This window comes from Castor canadensis, chromosome 5, assembly GCF_047511655.1.
Source record: "Castor canadensis chromosome 5, mCasCan1.hap1v2, whole genome shotgun sequence".
Taxonomy (NCBI): domain Eukaryota; kingdom Metazoa; phylum Chordata; class Mammalia; order Rodentia; family Castoridae; genus Castor; species Castor canadensis.
Genome location: NC_133390.1, coordinates 156959938 through 156979067, shown reverse-complemented (window position 1 = coordinate 156979067; position 19130 = coordinate 156959938). Strand labels below are relative to the sequence as shown.

At 46.7% G+C, this 19130-nt stretch overlaps 1 protein-coding gene across 7 annotated transcripts in view; it reads right to left on the bottom strand.

Moving 5' to 3' along the window:
• Dnmt3b (DNA methyltransferase 3 beta) overlaps window positions 1-19130 on the bottom strand; it is a 35895-nt gene that overhangs the window by 4231 nt on the left and 12534 nt on the right. For 3 of the 7 annotated variants that reach the window (XM_020186214.2, XM_074074558.1, XM_074074557.1), the window contains exons 2-19: window positions 16776-16938; window positions 15776-15837; window positions 15251-15361; window positions 14004-14129; window positions 13190-13384; window positions 12043-12201; window positions 10544-10651; window positions 9592-9736; window positions 7011-7136; window positions 6814-6858; window positions 6638-6717; window positions 6240-6352; window positions 5532-5715; window positions 4970-5054; window positions 4236-4381; window positions 3798-3888; window positions 3357-3505; window positions 2433-2518 (exon numbers count right to left, since the gene is read on the bottom strand). In XM_020186214.2, coding sequence (XP_020041803.2) covers window positions 2433-2518; window positions 3357-3505; window positions 3798-3888; window positions 4236-4381; window positions 4970-5054; window positions 5532-5715; window positions 6240-6352; window positions 6638-6717; window positions 6814-6858; window positions 7011-7136; window positions 9592-9736; window positions 10544-10651; window positions 12043-12201; window positions 13190-13384; window positions 14004-14129; window positions 15251-15361; window positions 15776-15837; window positions 16776-16932 — 2168 coding nt within the window. In that variant the 5' untranslated portion in view covers window positions 16933-16938. Of the gene's footprint in view, window positions 1-2432; window positions 2519-3356; window positions 3506-3797; window positions 3889-4235; window positions 4382-4969; window positions 5055-5531; window positions 5716-6239; window positions 6353-6637; window positions 6718-6813; window positions 6859-7010; window positions 7137-9120; window positions 9181-9591; window positions 9737-10543; window positions 10652-12042; window positions 12202-13189; window positions 13385-14003; window positions 14130-15250; window positions 15362-15775; window positions 15838-16775; window positions 16939-19130 lie in introns of all 7 variants that reach the window. The other 4 variants (XM_074074559.1, XM_074074556.1, XM_020186215.2 and 1 more) reach the window with 2 other exon arrangements.

Sequence of the window (19130 nt, the reverse complement as noted above, 5' to 3'; positions counted from 1 at the left end):
AAGTCATGGACTTCATATCTGGGGGCAGGGTGTGCTTGGAATAAAGCTGAACCTAGGGACCAATGTAGGCTAGGCAAGTGCTCTACCACTGAGCTACACCGCTAGCCCCATGGCATAAAGTGAGAAGGTTGGATTAGACTTTGTGGTTCTACTTGATACAGCTAGCATACCATGACTCACAACCGGGGGTGCAGTCTCAGGAAAGCTGGGTGGGTGCCACCCTCACATGAAAGGACACTCAGTGTCCAAAGACTAAACCCCCTTATCCTTACTCATGAGACCTATTTGCCAAGGGCAGAGAGATGCAAACTTGCTGAGAAAGAGAAAGAACCAAAAGGAGTTGAGTTTCAGAGCAAAACCTCTAATACCTCTGAATGCAGAGTTGGTGAGCACCATGGTAACTCCTATTGAGAAATTCAAGTCCAAAAAAGCCCCAGACATGAGAATGGAAAAATGCCAAAAAGAGACTGAGGAATTACACAGTATTTCCCTAGACTCTGCAGATTTCCTCGACCCTCACCTTTCAAATTACCAATGCTACCCACCCCTACATATCTTTCTCCTGCATATATATACCCAAGGGACCAGGGGGGAAAAGGAAAAAACACAAAAATGACCTTGTGCATATTCAAAGATTAAGATCTACAACGTAAATGAGTTAGGTTTCAGCCACCAACTAATGCTTGACACATGTAACCCTAAAGAGCTCAGCCATAGTTGCTCATCCTTTTAGGTCATATTCAGTCATCCAATGCACAAACAAATCTTGAACTTGACCCCATAGGACTGGGGAACCTAATACATAGGACTGTCACCTTCAGGTGGCACAATAATCCATCATCCATCCTGCTCTGATAATGCACCAACCTCACCTGTGGCCTTCCCTGTCCCTGCCCCTGCCCTCTTCTGTTCTCCACACAGAAACTACCAGGAATGTAGTAATTCATCCCACCATGCATGACACTGATTGTCCCATAATTATAGTTTTCTACCCTTCTCTCCCAGTCACGCTTGCCCTCTAACCTAGTCTGAGAATGGTCTCACCCATTATTCCTAAGCCTGCCCAGTCTTTCCTTCTGCCTGGAACACTTGTGAATGGCTACAATCCTTTGCTGCAGGTGGGATGTGGCACTGTCTCCCCCACCATCTACCTTTCCAGTGCTCAGCCCCCAGCCATGAACCTTTAATCCCCCCCCCACTAACATGTCAACTCCAAGAGTTGACAGTAGTACAGTGCCTGGCAGCGTGTGGGATCAAATGTCGGGTTTGAGTAAGTCCATGTAATTCTAAACATTAACATGATACCGTGTGATATGACACCATTTGACTGAGAAAACCAATCAAAAAGACAAGACATCCCCAAAAAAATCCTCCAAGCTATTCTAAGACAATCTCACCACTGTCTACAATTTGCTCAATGCCAAATAGTTACCATGCTTCCAACACTTCTATCTGAAGGAGAATTTTTTTTTTAAGTTTAACTCATTTACAAGTTTGGAATATCACATTACCATCACATTTGCACCTTAATTTAGCAAGTTTTTCTTAAACCAGTTAATCTTTAGCAAAGCTACTTGCTTTGAGGGGGAAGTTTCTAGGACTGAACTGCCTTTATAATATGGTAAAAAGGTAGAAAAACACTTCTTTGGGGCTGCCACTTGTCATCTCAGCTCTACCACCTAGCTGGCCACTATGTGCTTGGTCTAGGGGTCAGTCATTTCATCTCAGGGGTAAGAAGAATGACACCTTTTAACAATCTATTTCCATTTCCCAATGGGTATTGTTACAGTAGTAAAAAGAAGAGGAAGGGTTTGGAAGAAACAACAACTCAGTTTTCAAGAGGACTCCTGGCATCCCAGGCATTGATCTGGCCCCAGCACAATTTTCAGGGCTGGCAGGCTGGCTCTAGTGGTTGAGCACCTGCCTAGCAAGGATGAGGCCTTGAGTTCAAATCCCAGTATGACAAAAAAAAATGAGACAAAGAGTCAATCTTCTTCTATCCAGGCTACACCTATAATCCTAGTTACACAGGAAGATCACGGTTCAAAGCCAGCCTGGGCAAATAGTTCTCAAGACCCTCTCTCAAAAATACCAAATACTGGTGGAGTGGCTCAAATGGTAGAGTGCCTGCCTAGGCCAGTGTGGAGGCCTGAGTTCAAACCCCATTACTGCAAAAAGAATAAAGAACAAAATAATGAATGAAAAGAGTCACAATGTTCTGTAGCTGACAGTCAGTAGGGCCTGACTCCTCAGGGAGCTCCTGGCTTGTTTCTGAACATAGTAACAGGGAAGAACTGCTGACACTGCAGGTTGGTCTGAATTCCTGGGTAGGGCCATTTCTCAGCATAGCTAGCACTTTCCAGAATGGTGAAAGGTCAAACCTAACATCATTAGCTCTGTATTACTTAGCTGTTACCTGTCACACTTATTACCTGTTCATCCCAGGTAGGTTGCCCCAGAAGTATCTGGCCCTGTGAGCAGCAGAAACTTTGATGGCATCAATCATCACTGGATTACACTGCAAAGAGAGAAGGAGGATGCTAGAAACCCACATAGAATTCAGGGTTCAATCAGAGCAAGTCCCCTGGCAATGGTACTAGCAACCAGGAGACAAACCAGTTCCCATTAACAGACTGGCTAGAGCATGAACCTGCAGGCTCTTGAAAAAGTGTCCCCAAGCCAGTGCTGGTAGCTCATGCCTGTAATCCTAGCTACTTGGGAAACTGGGATTAGGAAAATCACAGTTCAAAGCCAGTCCACGGAAAGAGACCCCATCTCCAAAATAATGAGAGCACAAAAGACTGGAGGTGTTGCTTAAGTAGTAAAATGCTCCTTTGCAAGCACAAAGTCATGAGTTCAAATCCCAGTCCCAGTGAAGAAAAGAAGTCCCCTGAGACATACTAGATGTGAGGTAAAAGCACCTCACAATCAAAATCTGGTAAGTCAAGATTTCTGGTTGTAGGAAGGAAACATGAGCAGCATTGGGCTCAGTGACATCCAGTTACAGGAGTCACATGGCATGACAGGACAACCAGTTCTGTTACCTCTGCAACCGAAGCTGTAAAGTCCTTTAGAAAACTAAAATTCAAAAAGCATTTTCTATGCTTGATGCATATTAAAAAGTAGATAATTAACTTCCCCAAACCCCTAAAGCAACCATTTTCAGAACAAGAGTGAGAGAAAAAAGAACTCTAAAGTTTAGTTAAATATCATGGCACTCTCTGCAAGAGCAAAGATGGTCTCATCACTGCTGACTTGGGTTGGGGTGACTACAGACGAATGTTCCCCATATACTCCAAACCCAGCAGCCACCCTGGCCAGCAAGGCCTTCCCCTCTCAGGCCCCGGTCCTCTCACCTCCAGGAACCTTGAGATGTCCCTCTTGTCGCCAACCTTCATGGCTACAACATTCTCAAACATCCAGAAGAATGGCCGATCATCACCCTCTTTTGGACGTGAGTAATTCAGCAAGTGGTAGAACTCAAAGAAAAGGCGCCCAGTGCCCTCTACGTCCATAAAAGAACATCAGAGAGGAGAGTTCATTCAAAGCCTGCAGTACAAGCCTTCATATTCCGAAACCCCCACGAAAAGACCAATAACCTCACAGCCCTATCTTCCTGGAGGCCTCTAGAATGAGCAAGCAACATGCAAGCAACACAATATTCGTTAGCCCAGTTTACACTGAGGCATGGGCAATGCTCAAGGCTGTATAGAATCAATTGCTCCTTCCCAGACTGCTCTATTGGCACCAGCACAAGTGTGGTAGGGTCCCTGGGGGCCACCAGATGGGCTGCTCACCATACAGTCCTTTCCTGGCAGGATTCACATTTGAGAGGTCATTGCACGGGCTTCCACCAATCACCAAGTCAAACGGACCCCACTCATCAATCTGAGGGACAAAAATAGGCTCAGGGAAGGGATATGGCTGAGGAAGGAGTGAGAGAATGCCTACATTCTGGGATGACCCGATTCTACAATCTTGCTTGGTCAACAGTTCCATTGCTTACCCAAAACAAGCTCCATGCTCAGGAATCCAAGAACTAAATCATTCTGAATTATTTCTAAATTGCAGGTATTTCACTAACTATAATTTGAAGTGACCACAGATAATCTTCAACCCACAGCCCTGGGCCCTAAGGACAGGGACGGTATGCCATGAAAGCTGTGAGTATCCAGGGTGTGGCGAGGATGACAGGGAAGAAGAGAGAGATGGGTAAGGGCTGAAGCTGCCCTCACATTTTTTTTTGTGATGTTCCTGACGTCGTTTACATATTTGATATTCCCTTCATGCTTAACGGTTCCAACAGCAATTGATTCTTCACAGACTTCAGAGGCAACGTACTTTTCTACTTTAATCCCCAGTTCTTTGAGCACCAAGTAACCTGTTGGGGGGCCAAGAACACATGTTAATATAAATGATGCTAAGTACAGAGAAGCTCAATCCACTCCATGTGTGGTAGAATCAAAATGGCCTAACTGGCAATTTTAGGAGTAAATGAACTGAGGCCCAGTCCACAGGGCACCATGCATGTTGGCAGTTCTTGCTCCATGAATGGGAAAGCCTTAGAAATGAAAAAGGGCTGGCTGGAGGCATAACCCAAGTGGTAGCGTGCTTGTCTGGCAAGAATGAAGTCCTGAGTTCCAACACCAGTAGCACCAGAGATAAAAAGGGAAAAGAAAAAAAAAAAAAAGGCTACAATTTAGTAGGGTAGTTGTCGCCTAAATGACCACCATGTGAAATGAAAATTACTTGGACCTTAACAAAATAAAATCTAAAATGCAGCAGCTAAGACATTGCATTCTTTCAAAAAGGCCCAACAGTGGGCTAGTTGGTAAGGAGATGACGAGGTTGTACACAGAAGGAAGAGCAACAGGACAGGTACAGAAAGGTTACACACACTTCTAAGCACTTCTAAACACTGACTCTCTGGCTATTCCTATAGCATGCCTAGATGAATTTCCAAACTCACCTGTGGCAATTCCATCAAACAGTGACAGGACTCGAATGGGCCGCCTTCGGGCTGCAGGAATGGCAGGGTACAACTTGGGGGCCTCCTGCCAGAGAAGAAAGGAAGGTCATGGAGTGAAGGAGTAGAGGGAAGATTCCACCAGAAAGCGAGAGGGAAGAGGCTGATGCTACTGAGAGGAATTCAAATGTGCTGTGGTTTCTCCAGAAGTTCCATGGAAACTGGTGAGAGAACATGGCACAAAATGGGAGGCACACACAGAAAGACATGACCCGACAGGAAATAGTAACTCAGGGACTCTAAAAGAAAATCCACTACTAAAATCTGAAGAGTAAGTCACAGGTTTCCTGCTGTCTTCAGGAGCTTTATTCTTGTTCTTACAACCAAACTTTTGAAGATGCATGTACTGAGGTGCCAATTGTCATGTTCTCTTGGCCTCGAAGGCTAGGAGAAGCTACACTGCAATAAATTATCCATTAACTCTTGCTATGAGAATTCCAGGTCAATCCAGACCCCTGTGGCCATGAGGCCTGTGATGGTGGGTGAAGGGTGGAGACTGGCTTACATATTCGAGGCCTGTATCACTGGTGAAAAAGGCCTGCAGGCGCACATTCCAGTCCTTTCGTCTCCGCAGGACACCGTGACAGCGCTGCGGTAAACACATGTAGCAGCTCCAGGGCTCTTGAAGCTTGGCTTCTGCCGCTGTGCCTGTGCCCACCAGCACCTCCAGACACTCCACACAGAAGCACCTGTACCCAGTGGCCACGGAGAAGGGAGGTGTTTGTCACCAGGCAACTCATGCTGAGATCCCTCCCCAAGAAGATGGCATCCACCACCTGAGTGGGTCCACATTGCTCAACAGCATGACCTACAAGCCATTAGCTACCACTTCCTTCAAAACCTCACTCCCCTTAAATACACAAGGCCTTTGCACAAAAATGCACTCTAGTCAATTCCCATAGACCTTTGGATTTCAGGCCAATTGGCAAGGCTCCGGGAAGGGAGTTTTTCTTGACACCCACTCTCCTGCCCTGATACACCTAGCCTGAGCACATGAACCCACCCACATGCACTTATCTAACTGTATTCCCGTAGGGCATAAGCACACAACCACTACAAAATATTGGACCCTGTAACTGAACTCAGTCCAATTTAGCTGCCTGTCTTGGTGCTTAGGATAACATTGAACTTAAAAGCAGCTGCCTGTAGGCATTGCAGGGTACTACTTTGAAGCCTTGGAGTCCCCAGGTTACACCCAAGGTCCAGTGCTTACCGGCAACAGCTGGTGTTGCTACAGAGAAGCAGCTCTCGGCCCTCACAGCACACAGTGCAATAAGACTGATAGCCATCATCGTCATACATGTAGAACAGCTCAAGGAAGCGATCCTGGCAGCCAGAAAGAAACTGTGAAACTGGAGACCAAGGCCAGCCAGCCCAGTTTGCCTGCTGGCTGGGGCCTTCTAACACAGTCAGAACAAGTCACTGGTGGCCTGGTATCCTTTTACAGGGACAAAACTGCATTGTGGTCTGGGTGCCTTACTGATTAAATTCTCTGCTGCAGGAAGGGGGTGGGGGGGACAATGGGCTTGGGAACATATACCAAGCAGACTTATTTTGGGAATAAAATGCAGATAAGGTTGTGGAGAAAGAGGCAAAAGTGTCAGTACTTACCCGGCATGTCTGGCAGAGCCCACCCTCAAACAATGGGTGAAAGGACATGGGGTTTTTTCGACCACAGGACAGACAGCTATCTGTAGAAAAGACAGGGTCATGACTTATTGCAATTAAGGCCAGGTAAGGCAGGCCTTACCTACCAGAAGGAAGGGCTGGAAGAGAGATCACATTACCTTCCAGACTGTTCTTATTGTTGGTAACATCAGAAGCCATTTGCTCTGTTGAGGAAATTAAGGTCAAATGAAATTGGGGAACCCCTTCTTGGTTATCTCAGCCATGGTCACTATCACATTTGCATGGTAGCATGGTCCTCACAATCTGCCACTACAATGGGTACCCCAGACTCCTGGCCAGCCCACTGCCCAATCACCTCGGCTCTGATCTTCCTCTCCACGGTCTTTGCCATTGTTATAGCAATTGGTCTTGAGGCGCTTGGGTGGGGGACAGTAGTCAGAAGTGGCTGAGTCATCAGCTGTGCGTCTTCGACTCTTGTTCTCTGTGAAAAGGTAAGCAGATGGCAGCCATGACTTGTTTGGAGGAAGGTCCAGAGAGAAGAGGCCCTAGGACAAGGCTATCCTACACTGAGAAAAACCTGCATCTGAGGCTCGAGAAGGGTCCTTGCTGGTTGTGCATGGCCCGTGATGGGCAGGCAGAATAGGAACCAATTAAAACTCCCTGATACTCAGTATGGGGTTTTAAATATAATACATCCTCTAAAACAACAAAATACATCTTTCGGGCAGGCACCAGTGGCTCATGCCAGGATTACATGGTTCATGTAACCCTAGCTACTCGGGAATCAGAGATCCGGAGGTTCAAGCCAGCAAGATCCTACATCTCAAAAATATCCCACATAAAAAAGGGCTGGCAGAGTGGCTCAAAAGTAGCAGATTGCCTGCCTAGCAAGTGTGGGGCCCTGAGTTCAAAGCCCAGTACTACAAAAAAAAAAATCTTGCTACACATTTAGCTCAAGAATCACAACTAAATGCTGACAAATCTACATGAGATGTCCAAAGTGCTGTCAGACAGGTATCAGACATGTATGTAGCTGAGCACTTGAGATGCACAACTGACTGTGGATTTTTCCTGCTAATAGACCTAGTTTATTTTTTCATATATCATACTTTAATTCACTGCCTCCACAATTCTTGTTCACCCCCCCCTACAGTCACTAAGAACTTTATATATTTTTTAATAGCAATTAAAAACTGACAAATGCCTGCCAATGGCTCACGTCTATAATCCTAGCTACTTGGGAGGCTGAGGTTGGAAGCCAGTCCAGGCAAGTTTGCAAGACCCATCTTCAAAATAACCAGAACAAAATGGTGGACTGGAGGTATGGATCAAGCAGTAGAGTGCCTGCTTTGCAAGTACAAAGCCCTCACAAAAAAAAAAAATGACATATGAAGCCTCCCTGGCAAACAGAAACCCTGAGTTTAAACCCCAATACGATTCCTCAAAAAAAAACTAACCAAAAAACCCTAACAAATGATTCCACAAGGGTTGGCAGAGTGGCTTGAATAGTAGAATGCCTGCCTAAACCAAAAAGTGGTTCCTAGAGTGGTTCAAGTGGTAGAGGACCCGCTTTAGCACCAGGCCCTGAGTTCACCCCCCAGGACCGAAACATAGTAATTTTTGTATTTAATTAATCTGTATGCAATAAATGAATGAAAATTTATCATCAGAATGGAGATATGGTTTAACATGTATAAAATACATGATTTTAAAGATAGTACTACAAAGTAAGGTGAAATCTCAGGCTAGTAAAGGAGCTCAATAGTATAGCCCCTCCTTAGCAAGCATTAAGCCCTGAGTTCAAACCTCAGTACCCGCTTCCCCCACAAAAGTGAAATCTCAATTTTAGACTGACTAAATGCTAAAATACTCAAAATTATAGAAATATTAGATTACCAATTTCACCTGTTCTCTTCTAAAGAAACTACTAGAAAAAAATTTAATTAACTTACTATAAACCTTTTTTTTCTATTTCTATTTATTTTTTCTATTTCTATTTAATCTATTGAATCATGCTTAAAAATGACTCTGCCCCTTGGACAGCCATCAAAACTCTTAAGGACATTTGGTGTAGTGGTGCCCGCCTGTAATTCCAGCACTTGGTAGGCTGAGGCAGAGAATCACAAGTCGAGGTCAGCCTGGTATACATAGGGAGACCCTGTCTCAAAAACAAAACAAAAAAACACAAGGAAATTTTAGTGACACAATGACATTTGACAGTGCTTCTGCTATTAATGTTGAGAAATAAGGTGAAAGCAGGAATCAAAGTGCACAGAAAACGGTGGAAGGATGTGCACCCAACGAGCTTAACCTGGGGGCATCAGTGAGGGTGGGGAGTGAAGTGGAGGGTGGGTGTGAGTTTGGATAGATTAAGAAATTTTATCCTTTTCCAGTGAGCACTGTATATGCCAAGAAATTCAAAGCTAGAGCAAACAGAATGCAGTCCAAAGATGGGAAGGGAATACCGTATTTCCTGGATTCTAATTTCCTACTGCCTGCACGACGCACCTTCGACTTATTAACCACTTTTTGGGGGAAAACAAAACAAAACAGAAAACATGACATTAAATGTATGGACAGTTAAGATACAGCCTGCATTTCAGGAAACCACAGGTATAATGGAGGAGATACAATTGGCCAAAATCTGTTTTCTTAACAATTTTCTTCAATGACAAATTTAATTTTTCTTTGAGGAAAGGGTTAGGAAAGATGGAATCTTGCCTTCTTGTTCATCGCAGTTTTCAGTAGACTTAATCTTAATTACATACAGTGACTTTTAGCAGCAAAGTGGCCAGGAAAGGCAGGGAAAGCTGTTACAGACTGTGTGTACCCTGGAATGCTTCTCATACCCCTGGGTGTTCCTAAGGCACAAGTGGGCTTTGGCCTGAGGCTGGCTAGGGGAGAGCAGTGAATGCTGCCCAGGGACTCATTCCCACCTGGTTGCTTGTTGTTGGGTTTGAGGCCCTCGATCCCAGTGGGCTTGAAGCCCCCGTGGGCCCACTCCAACATGGGCTTCAGCTGGTCCTCCAGTGAATCTCCAGGGCTGCTGGGGAAGGTCTTGCCAGCTCGTACCCTGGCTTTCTGCCGAGATATAAAGGCAGTCTGTGATGAATAGGGGTGGGGAGGGGGTACTTGCAGGGCCACACCCAGATATTTCCCCTGCTGAGGCCTACATTCCCCCTCACACTGGGCTCTTTCATAGTGAAACAGCTGTTCAGAACTGTGGTATGTGTGACAGGAAGAAGGGGGAGGGCCTGTGTAGAGACTGGCAGAACTCTGGGGGGGGGGGAGGTCTCTTTCCCTACTAGGCACCAACTATGACGTCTTCCCCAAAGGGAATCTCCCTCAGGAGAGGACTTAGCTCTGCCACTAAGATGTAGGAGAAGCATCAGCAAGCCCCATTTTATCCATCCTATACCTTGTTTTTAAGAAGATACCAGGCTTCTTGTTTTATCTCCCTAATGAAGAGGATGGAAGTTGTGTCCTTCATTACAAGGCCCTTGAGGATGTGTCTAATTAAACACATGGCCAAGAGACAAAGGCAATTCCAACTGAAGGTGAAGGAAGGGAAAGAGCCTAATGGTTCATAGGGGATAACATGAACTGAAGACAAGGGGAGGAGGCAACTGGCCTCTGCTGCCTCCTCTTAGCCTTGAATTACACCACTCAAAGGAAGGAACCTCTGGAGATCTGTGTGGAAAAAAAGCCCACAGTCCTGCATGACAGTACCCATCCTTTCTGACTCAGTCAGGTCTAAGTCCTGAGGGTGCCTCTCAGTCTCAGGCCACCTGGTCAGGTCATCCTGAATAACATGATACTCTTGGCTAGCTATCAGGGAGTCTCTTGCTTCCTCCTTACTCAGGTCCTCATTCCCCATTCCCATGTTACCTCCAGGGTGTGGTACATGGCCTTCCTATAAGAAACCAGTTTATTGAAGGTGGCCAGGTTAAAGTGCTGGCTGAACTGGCCCAGGGCCACCAGTTTGTCTGCAGAAACCTAGAAGAGAAAGACATTATCAACATCTCTAAGGGAAGGGAAGGTTGCACCCTTCAACCAAGGGCCCATTCCTGGGGACAAAGTTCACAGATGCAAATTTGAAAAAGAAAAAAACTGTAGAGTCCCTGACATACCCTATAGCCAGAAACATATACACAGGCCAAATCTGGTAAAGTAAGACACTCAGAATGGCCACAATTTAGATAACCATGTACTTATGTATGTCCGCACATCCGTATGTGTTTACATGCATGTGCAGACTCCGTGTCCCCAGTATGGACCCCTGAGGTACAGTCCAAAAATCCACCATGGGTGTATTTTGAAATGGCGGCTTACACATGTCTTATGTTCTTTCCCTTTCCTGAGCATGGAGAATACATTCCACTCTATTCTAACACTCCCATGTGGCACCCAACTGGCATCTGAAAAAGAGCATTATGTCCTACTGGGCCAAAGCAATGACAAAGCATCCATCCTCCATCATGTCACAGAAGTCATTGATCACATATTCCTGGAATTCAATGCTTCCAGCCACAATAGGCTAAAAACTAGTACTTCTGCTCCCTCTTCTGGTCAGAGAGGACAATGGCATACAGTCTCTACACCTGCTGGAGTCAAGTCCTATTATTCTTGCCTTTGGCAAATGGTCGCATGGAGTCCATTTCCTAAAAAAACCCAAACCTCCAACTGAGTGAGGCTGAATCCCAGGAACGTACTAGATGGTCCTTCATTCCCTGTGTTTTCTTCCTGCCTAGCTTGCAGGATGGAACCTCACTGACTTCTCTCCCTGGATGGAGAAAATGTTCTACTTGCATTATTCAAATCAAACTCTTGCAGATCAAAGGTATAACTCAGGTTTGATTCCAGGACATCAAAGAAAAAAATCCAAACTGCCTGAATATGCCCAACAGAGTTTACCACATCAGACCCTCACTTTAAAGAAAGATTCCTTTTTAAAAGGCTAGTAACAATCATCAAGAGGCTCCAAAGGAGTGACAGAGTGGCTCAAGTGGTAGAGGACCTGCCTGAGCAAGCATGAGACCCAGTCCTGCCAAAAAAGGCTCTGAAATAGCCAACTCTTTTTTTCTGTAACTGACCAGGTCACCCTAAACCCATCTCCATTAATAACTAGAGATGCCCTCCCACTTGGTCCAGGGTTAAAAGAAACAAGAGCAAGGAACCATCATTTTAGTCTCTCAAATACTTCTCCATTAAACATGGATGGTTGCACTCCTAAGTCTATGAGAGTGACTCTACCCCAGAAAAATAAATGCAAAAAATAAAATGAAATCCATGGGCTGTGGGTCCAGAATTTTCCAACTTATGGAGCTCTGGCTAACACCTGAGCATCTATCTGCAGGACGGGAGATCCTGTGTTTCATGGGACTTACCTCGGAGAACTTGCCATCACCAAACCACTGGACCCATCGCATGCCGGACATGGCCTGGCGTTTGGAGGTGGCCTTCCAGGACACCACCATGGCAGGCCACCAGGAAAAACCCTTGATCTTTCCCCACACGAGGTCCCCTATTCCAAACTCCTTCCCATCCTGGAACAAAAACCACAAGAACTCCCAGTTACAAAGACAAACTACCCTGGGCCAGGTCCTAAAACTTCACCATCCTAAGGTCAAGAAAAGCCTTGTCATACAAAGTTGATGCTCACTGGGGCATAACTCAGTGAAAGAGCAAGGGCTGAACATGAGGAAGGCCCTAGGTTCACACACAAAATATGCCCAGGGAAAACAAGCCATAAAGAATATGTGCAGTACAATGTACGAAATTAACGTACATACAGAAAGAATCCCAGAGGGCTGGAGGTGTGGCTTAGGTGGTAGCGAGCCTATCTGGAAGCATAAGGCCCTGCAGAGCATGGTGTGCAGGTGGACAACTATAATCCTGGCCCTTGGGAGGGAGGCAGGGAGAGGCACAGTATTGAGTTGGAAGGCCAGCTTAGTTCAAGGTCAGCCTGAGCTACACAGTGGAAAAAAAAAAATCAAAACCTTGGCTGGGGGCATGGCTGAGGTGGTAAAAGACCAGCCAAACAAGCATGAGGTTGAATTCAAATTCCAGCAATGACCCAAAAGAAAAAAAAAAAGGATTCCCACAGGTACATACATGTGCAACAGGCTTCATGCAGCAATGCTGCGTGAACATAAACAAGCCCAATTGGTTAACTAATTAAACACTGTGCACATTCCTGGATGTAGTTCTGAAGTGAAAAAAGCCAATCTATAATTACATGCCTACAGAATAACATTATACTTTCTATGTACAAGTAGGTAATACTCAGAAATCCAACACTTGTGTGGTAACTGATGCTTGACTTATGTCTGGAAGGGAAGTAGAGTGAAGATTGACCCATGTTGCTAATGAAAAATATTTAGAATTCAAATTTGTGATAACAAATGACAATCATAGTAATAACTGGTCACTACAAATAAGTAATCACCAAGAGTAGTTGGCAACTGTTTTTTTTCTCTTCCCTATTTTGAGGGTCTTTGGCTACCCGGGGCAGGAACCCCTTCTTAGAGGTACCTGATACTCAGTGCTGTCTACATCCACCTGTGAGGACTCCAAGCTCTCCTGCTGGCTATCCTGGCTTGGCCCAGCATAAGGGGTACTGCTGCCCTGGGGCGTCACACCATCATCTGTGAGGTCAATGGTAGGGTAAGGGCTGGTAGGAGAAGGCCATGGTGTGCCTGTTGATGCTGTTGCCCGCCGCCTCAGGGACTGTGAAGAGAAGGACACAGTTTAAGCCACAATGAAGCGAAGCTTATGGGTAGACAGAGACCAATAGCTCCTCAATGTGTTCCCATACAAGAAAAAACAGGTTTAGGATAGCCAGACAAGTTTTCCAGGAACATGCATCCCCTAAATGGTGGAAAGTCACTGTAGCCATCTAGAGACAAAGCAGAAGGAACAGGGAATGAAAGCATAATGACAGGTAACGCCTACAGGCTCCAGAGTCCTGGTTTAAGTGCTGCATCTGTGCCCAATCTGGCAACAGAAGCGGGATTTGCTGGACCTGCTGGGGTGGTGAAGACAGATGAAGACACTATGGAGAAGGCAGTTCTAGAAGTAAATGGCTTTCAGTTCAATTCCAAGGTGGGCCAGAACCTAGGCTATTGGGGATTTCTTGTGTTCCTGATATAGTTTCATACAGGACCAGGGCAGGAGAGAAGCCATTCAGCTCAGGAGAAGCTTACCCAAATGCCCAGGAGAGAAAGGAAAAGAAAAACCCTAAAAAAGTAGTTGAGTGTGAAGAAAGGTCACAGGTTATACACCAGCCACAGCCGGGGTGCAGGAATGAGGCAGATCCTCCAGAGACTGACTGGGGCGGGGGACCAACCCTAGTAGCTGGAAACTCCACAGGGGACTCGTCCACGGGATTGCGGCCCTGCCGGCCTCGGGTAGAACGTGGGGAGGGCCTGTGCCTCTCTCGGCTGGAGGCACTGGTGTTATTTCGGGTTCGGACCTGGAAGTAAAAGAGGATAAGTATGGGGCTCAGGTGAGTGAAAGCATGGGGGCTAGAGCAGTGGAACCCAGAGGACTGAACCTGAGGTTCGTCCAGGTGACCTGGCGGCCTCAGGTGAACTAAAGTGAACAGGTAATTAAGTTGATGGGGACTCTGGCTGGACTCCCAGCCCAAAAATCATCCTGTTGTACACTAACCATTTCCCCAGTTGGCCAGGTAGGTGGCCTGACCATCCTTAAAAGATCCTATCTGCCACAACATGCAGAATTGGCCAACCGAAACCAGCACCTGCAAATCTAAATTAAACAAAATACCTATTTCCTCTAAACAAGATCTCTCCAAAGACTAAGGCCAATTACTGGTTTTTTTTAGGAAAGCACTAAATCATACAGACTAAAGTACCCTTCTGTTCTATGAACATGTACTTTGGTGTTACAGTCCTCTGTTCAAATTCTGTCCGTGAAAGTTCATGTTCAACCTTGGAGAAGTTACTGAAATATTGTCACTTGGAGAAGCTACTGAAATGATGATGTCAGTCTAGCCTGCTATGGGTGGGGTGCTCATGGTCAATCCCATATCACAGAATCAAGTTCCATGGGTGACAGCTAAGCCATCCATTCTGCAAACTATCGAAGTCCAAGAAAGAACCTGACACCTTCCAAATAAATGGTATGAAGCCTGACACCGGTGGCTTACACCTGCAATCCTAGCTACTCAGGAGGCAAAGATCAGAAGGACCCCAGTTCGAAGCCAGCCTAGACCCTACTTTGAAAAAACGCATCACAAAAAAGGGCTGATGGAGTGGCTCAAGGTGTAGGACCTGAGTTCAAACCCCATCACCAAAAAACAAAAGAAAAAAAGAAGAGAAAAAGCATGTAAAATCAGGCCTTCCGACAACACCACCGAGCCTTGTTTTCCACATTCCTGTGGGCGGATTCTATGGCTCAAAGAAGTTTGAAGTCTGAAAATGGAGGATAATTATTGCCCAGGAGCACCCCAACCTTAACAGGTCAGACTGACACCAAACACCAGACTAACACCATTTGTTAACTTTTGTCTTCACACTTTCTTTAGGGAGATCTTCTAGTGGAAGAGCCTGGGCTCAGGGGGTGGGCACTTACTGCTGGGCTCTCAGATCGTGGTGTCCTGGTCTCTCGGAAGAGCTTGGGCATTACTGGAGTGTCAGAACCATCCCCATCCTCGGCTTCCCCATCATCATCGCCAGTCAGATCCTTTGTAAAGGAGACAATCAACTTTCCAACGTAATTAAGTCACAAATCAAGATAGTTAATCATATCAAAACCCATCAAATAGCCAGGCACTGGCGGGTCATGCCTATAATCCTAGCTACTCAGGAGGCAGACATCAAGAAGATCTCAGTTCAAAGCCAGCCCCTGGCAAATAGTTTGTGAGACCCTATCTCAAAATACCCATCACAAAAAACAAGGATGGCAGAATGGCTCCAAAGGTAGAGTAACTGTCCAGAAAGTAAAAAGCCCCAAGTTCAAACCCCAGTACCGCCAAAAACAATTAAAAGGAACACAGATTTTAACTTGCGGATGCCAATTTTTATGAGCCTCAGGATGCTCATATGATGAAAGCTAAAGAAAATATCCCTGAATCCTGAAAAGGGAAAGAAAAGGTACCTGCGTGTAACTCAGCAGACTGGAGACCTCCCTCTTGGACAATCGTGAGCTTGATCTACGGCCTATAGCAAAAAGAGATAGGAATCTGTCAGGGAGAAGGGGCAGGCACCAGCCAAGGGCAGCCTTGCTGTCAGTGCTTTTAGGGCTGTGGCCTGGGTCTCTCCCCAAATCAGTGTTCCCCTCCACATGCCTATGAGGCAACAGAGCATGGGCACATAGTAGGAAAGCCTTCTAAGGAGAGAAGGGAAAAAAGGTGTGATCTCACACCTTTTTGTGAGGCTACTGAGTAGCCTATAGTCCTAGCTACTCAGAAGTCACAATTAGGAGGATCAGTTTGAAGACATCCTGGGCAAACAGTTGGTAAGACCTATCTCAAAAATACCCAACACACAACCAAAAAAATGGCTGAATGACTCATTCAAGTGGTATGTACAGTGCCTGCCTAGCAAGTGTGAGGCACCCCAATATTGCAAAAAAATTGAAGGAGATAGGTGTCTGGCCTGTTTACTTTCACCCTGAAAAAGTTTTATAGGAGAGCACAGACCTTCATGAAAGGAAATGGCAATTCAGAGTTCCCAAACAGCATGGACAGAATTCCAGGTGGTGCAAGACTGGATCTCCTGCTGATCACAACTCCAGCCCCATTTCTGAAAGCCAGGGGCAGCACTGCAGAAGCTTCAAAAGACCCTAGCCTGTGCAGAAAGCACCCTCTTCAGAACTGACAAAGGACAGGGGACCATCACCTTTGGTGTCCTTCTCTTCAGAGTCCCACCTGAGGTGAGAGGAGCAGAGAGGGTGCAAGGGGCTGTGGGCAGGGATGAGACAGGGCTTTGGCTTTCACATTCTACAAAGGAACTTCTTAGAAACTGTGGTAGGCTATCAGAGACCCTATTCCCAAATATCCAAGTCTGCAGGAGGCTCCTGTTCCAGCTGTGGTCTGCAGGCACCAGCCATTATCAGCCAGCCCGACCCTGCCCCCACAACCCACTGGCCCAGCCACCTCTGATCTCCGGGGTTCGGATAGCCTCCAGGATGGGGGGCGAGGGGGCGTCCTTGGAGTCCGAAGATTGGTCGCCGCAGGCCCCGTTGATGATAACAGAGTCCTCCCTCCCACTGGCGCCTTCCTCTTCATTGAGGTGTCTGGTGTCTCCCTTCATTGTTTCCTGTGAGAGAGGGCCAGATGGGTCAGGGAGAAAAAGAGGAAAGTAAGGATATGAGGGAGCACCACACCCCCAAAATTCCCACCATTGGCTTTATGTCCTCAGGCCAAGAGAGGCCCCATGATCCAATCTCAGGATGACACCCTGCCCCAGGATCCCACCCAGGCTGCCCCCCATAGCCTGCCCCCTCACCAAACTCGGAGGCTCAGGACTTGGTTCCATGTGGCCAAGTGGCTCAGAAGCCAGGACCCAGGACAGAGGAGGGGTTTGGGGCTTGGGTCTGAGGCTCAGGCTGCTCTGTGCATTTCGCTGGCCCTTCAAACAATGCCATTTAGGACCTGCTTGCCCTGGCCTGCCTGCCGCCAGCCTCGGTCCCCTCTGCCCCTGGCTCCCTCTCCTTGCCCAGCCTCTGCAGGGCTTCAAGAAGCCAGTGCATTATTTTCCCTCCTGACCCCTTTGTTTGCTCTCTCCCTTCCCCTCAATCTCCAGGTCCTCTTCCCACCGCCCCCTCCTCCCCCACTGAACCGCTTCTCTCTTCTCCATGGCAGCCCAAGCCCCGCCCTACTCCATCCTCAGGGGCCCATTGGTCTGCTGTCTTGTCGCTCAATCCCCTCCTCCCTCACCAGCTGGGGCTGTGGAGTCCCAAGTTCCCAAGAAAGGACAGAGGCAGAGAGGGCAGCTACCAGCAGGACCATGTCCTGATCTGCTGCAGCCTCACACCCACCTACTGGACTAAGACACAGGACCACGTACTTACGATGGCTTGAGAGGCCCTGTGACCTTTGGCCTGGCCCACTGTCTGCAACAATGTGGGCACTTTTAAGACATCTCCTGATGCAACCATCTGCACCTTTCTCCTAGGGAGATTGTGGGCCCATTTTAGAAAAAAAAAAAAAAAAAACTGGGCTGGGCATCATTAGCTCATGCCTGTAATTCAAGTCCCTTGGAAGGCACAGATCTGGAGGTTCAAGGTTCAAAGTCAGCCTGGGCAAATAGTTCACATGACCCTATCTCATCAATGTTGAGCAGAGTAGCTCAAGTGGTAGAGCGCCTGCCTAGCAAGCATGAGGCCCTGAGTTCAAATCCCATTACCACCCAAAAACAAAAAAAAAAAAAAAAAGGAAGTGGGCATGGCTAAAGTGTTTTAGTGTCTCTAAGGTTGACATTCAGCTGGGCATATCTATAGTCCCAGCAGTCCAGAGGCTGATACAGGAGGAGAGTTCAAGGATACAATTCAAAAAAGAAATTATCAAAGCACTGAGGACAGACCAGGCTAAATACTCCCGGCACACAAATGCTTTCTCTTCTCCCAGTACTGGGGTTTGATCTTAGGGTCTCTATCACGAGAGCCATGCCAAGCTACTTTTGCTTGTTTTTTAGACAGGCATTGTCTCGGGGTTTTTGCCCAGTTACAGGTGTGTCACCACACACAGCTTGCTTATTGATATGAGGTGTTGCTAATAGCAACCTCCCAAGTAGCTAGGATCACAGGCATAAGCCACCAGAGCCTGGGTGGCCTTTGTTTTTTGTGGGGATTTGTTTGGTTTTTTGTTTGTTTGTTTGTTTTTGGTGTTTGAACTGGGGTTTGAACTCATGCTTGCTAGGCAGGCCCCAGTACTTAAGCCTCACTCTGCAGTCCATTGGTCCTTTTGGCTAGGATTACAGGCATGAGCAACCAGCATCCTTTGCTTTTTGTTTTGTTGGGTTTTTTCTTTTTGCAGTACTGGGATTTGAACTCAAGGCCTTCACCCTGAGCCACTCAACAAGGAGTTTTTTTCTAGATAGGTTTTCCCGCCTGTGGTTGGCTTTAAACCACAATCCTCCTGATCTCTGCCTCCTGAGTAGCTAGGGTAACAGGCGTGAGTCACCAGCACCCAGATTTATTTTGTATTTACTTATTTTGACAGCACTGAGGTTTGAATTTAGGGCTTCATGTTTGCTAGGCAGGTGCTCTTGCAGCTTGAGCTCGAGCTCCACTAGCCCTGCCATTTTTCAATCCACCTTCGTCCATCCCATTTCTTAGTTTCCCTCCAAATAGCCCCGATAGTCTCTCACAATATACCCACCTGCCCTAGAACCCTTTTGCCCAACAAGCTGCTGCCGATCTGCACCATTCCTCCCCCTTACCTCATTTAGAGACTCAGCAGACCCTGCTAGCCTCTGACAGTACCTTCTAGAAGTAGCACCTGGGGCTG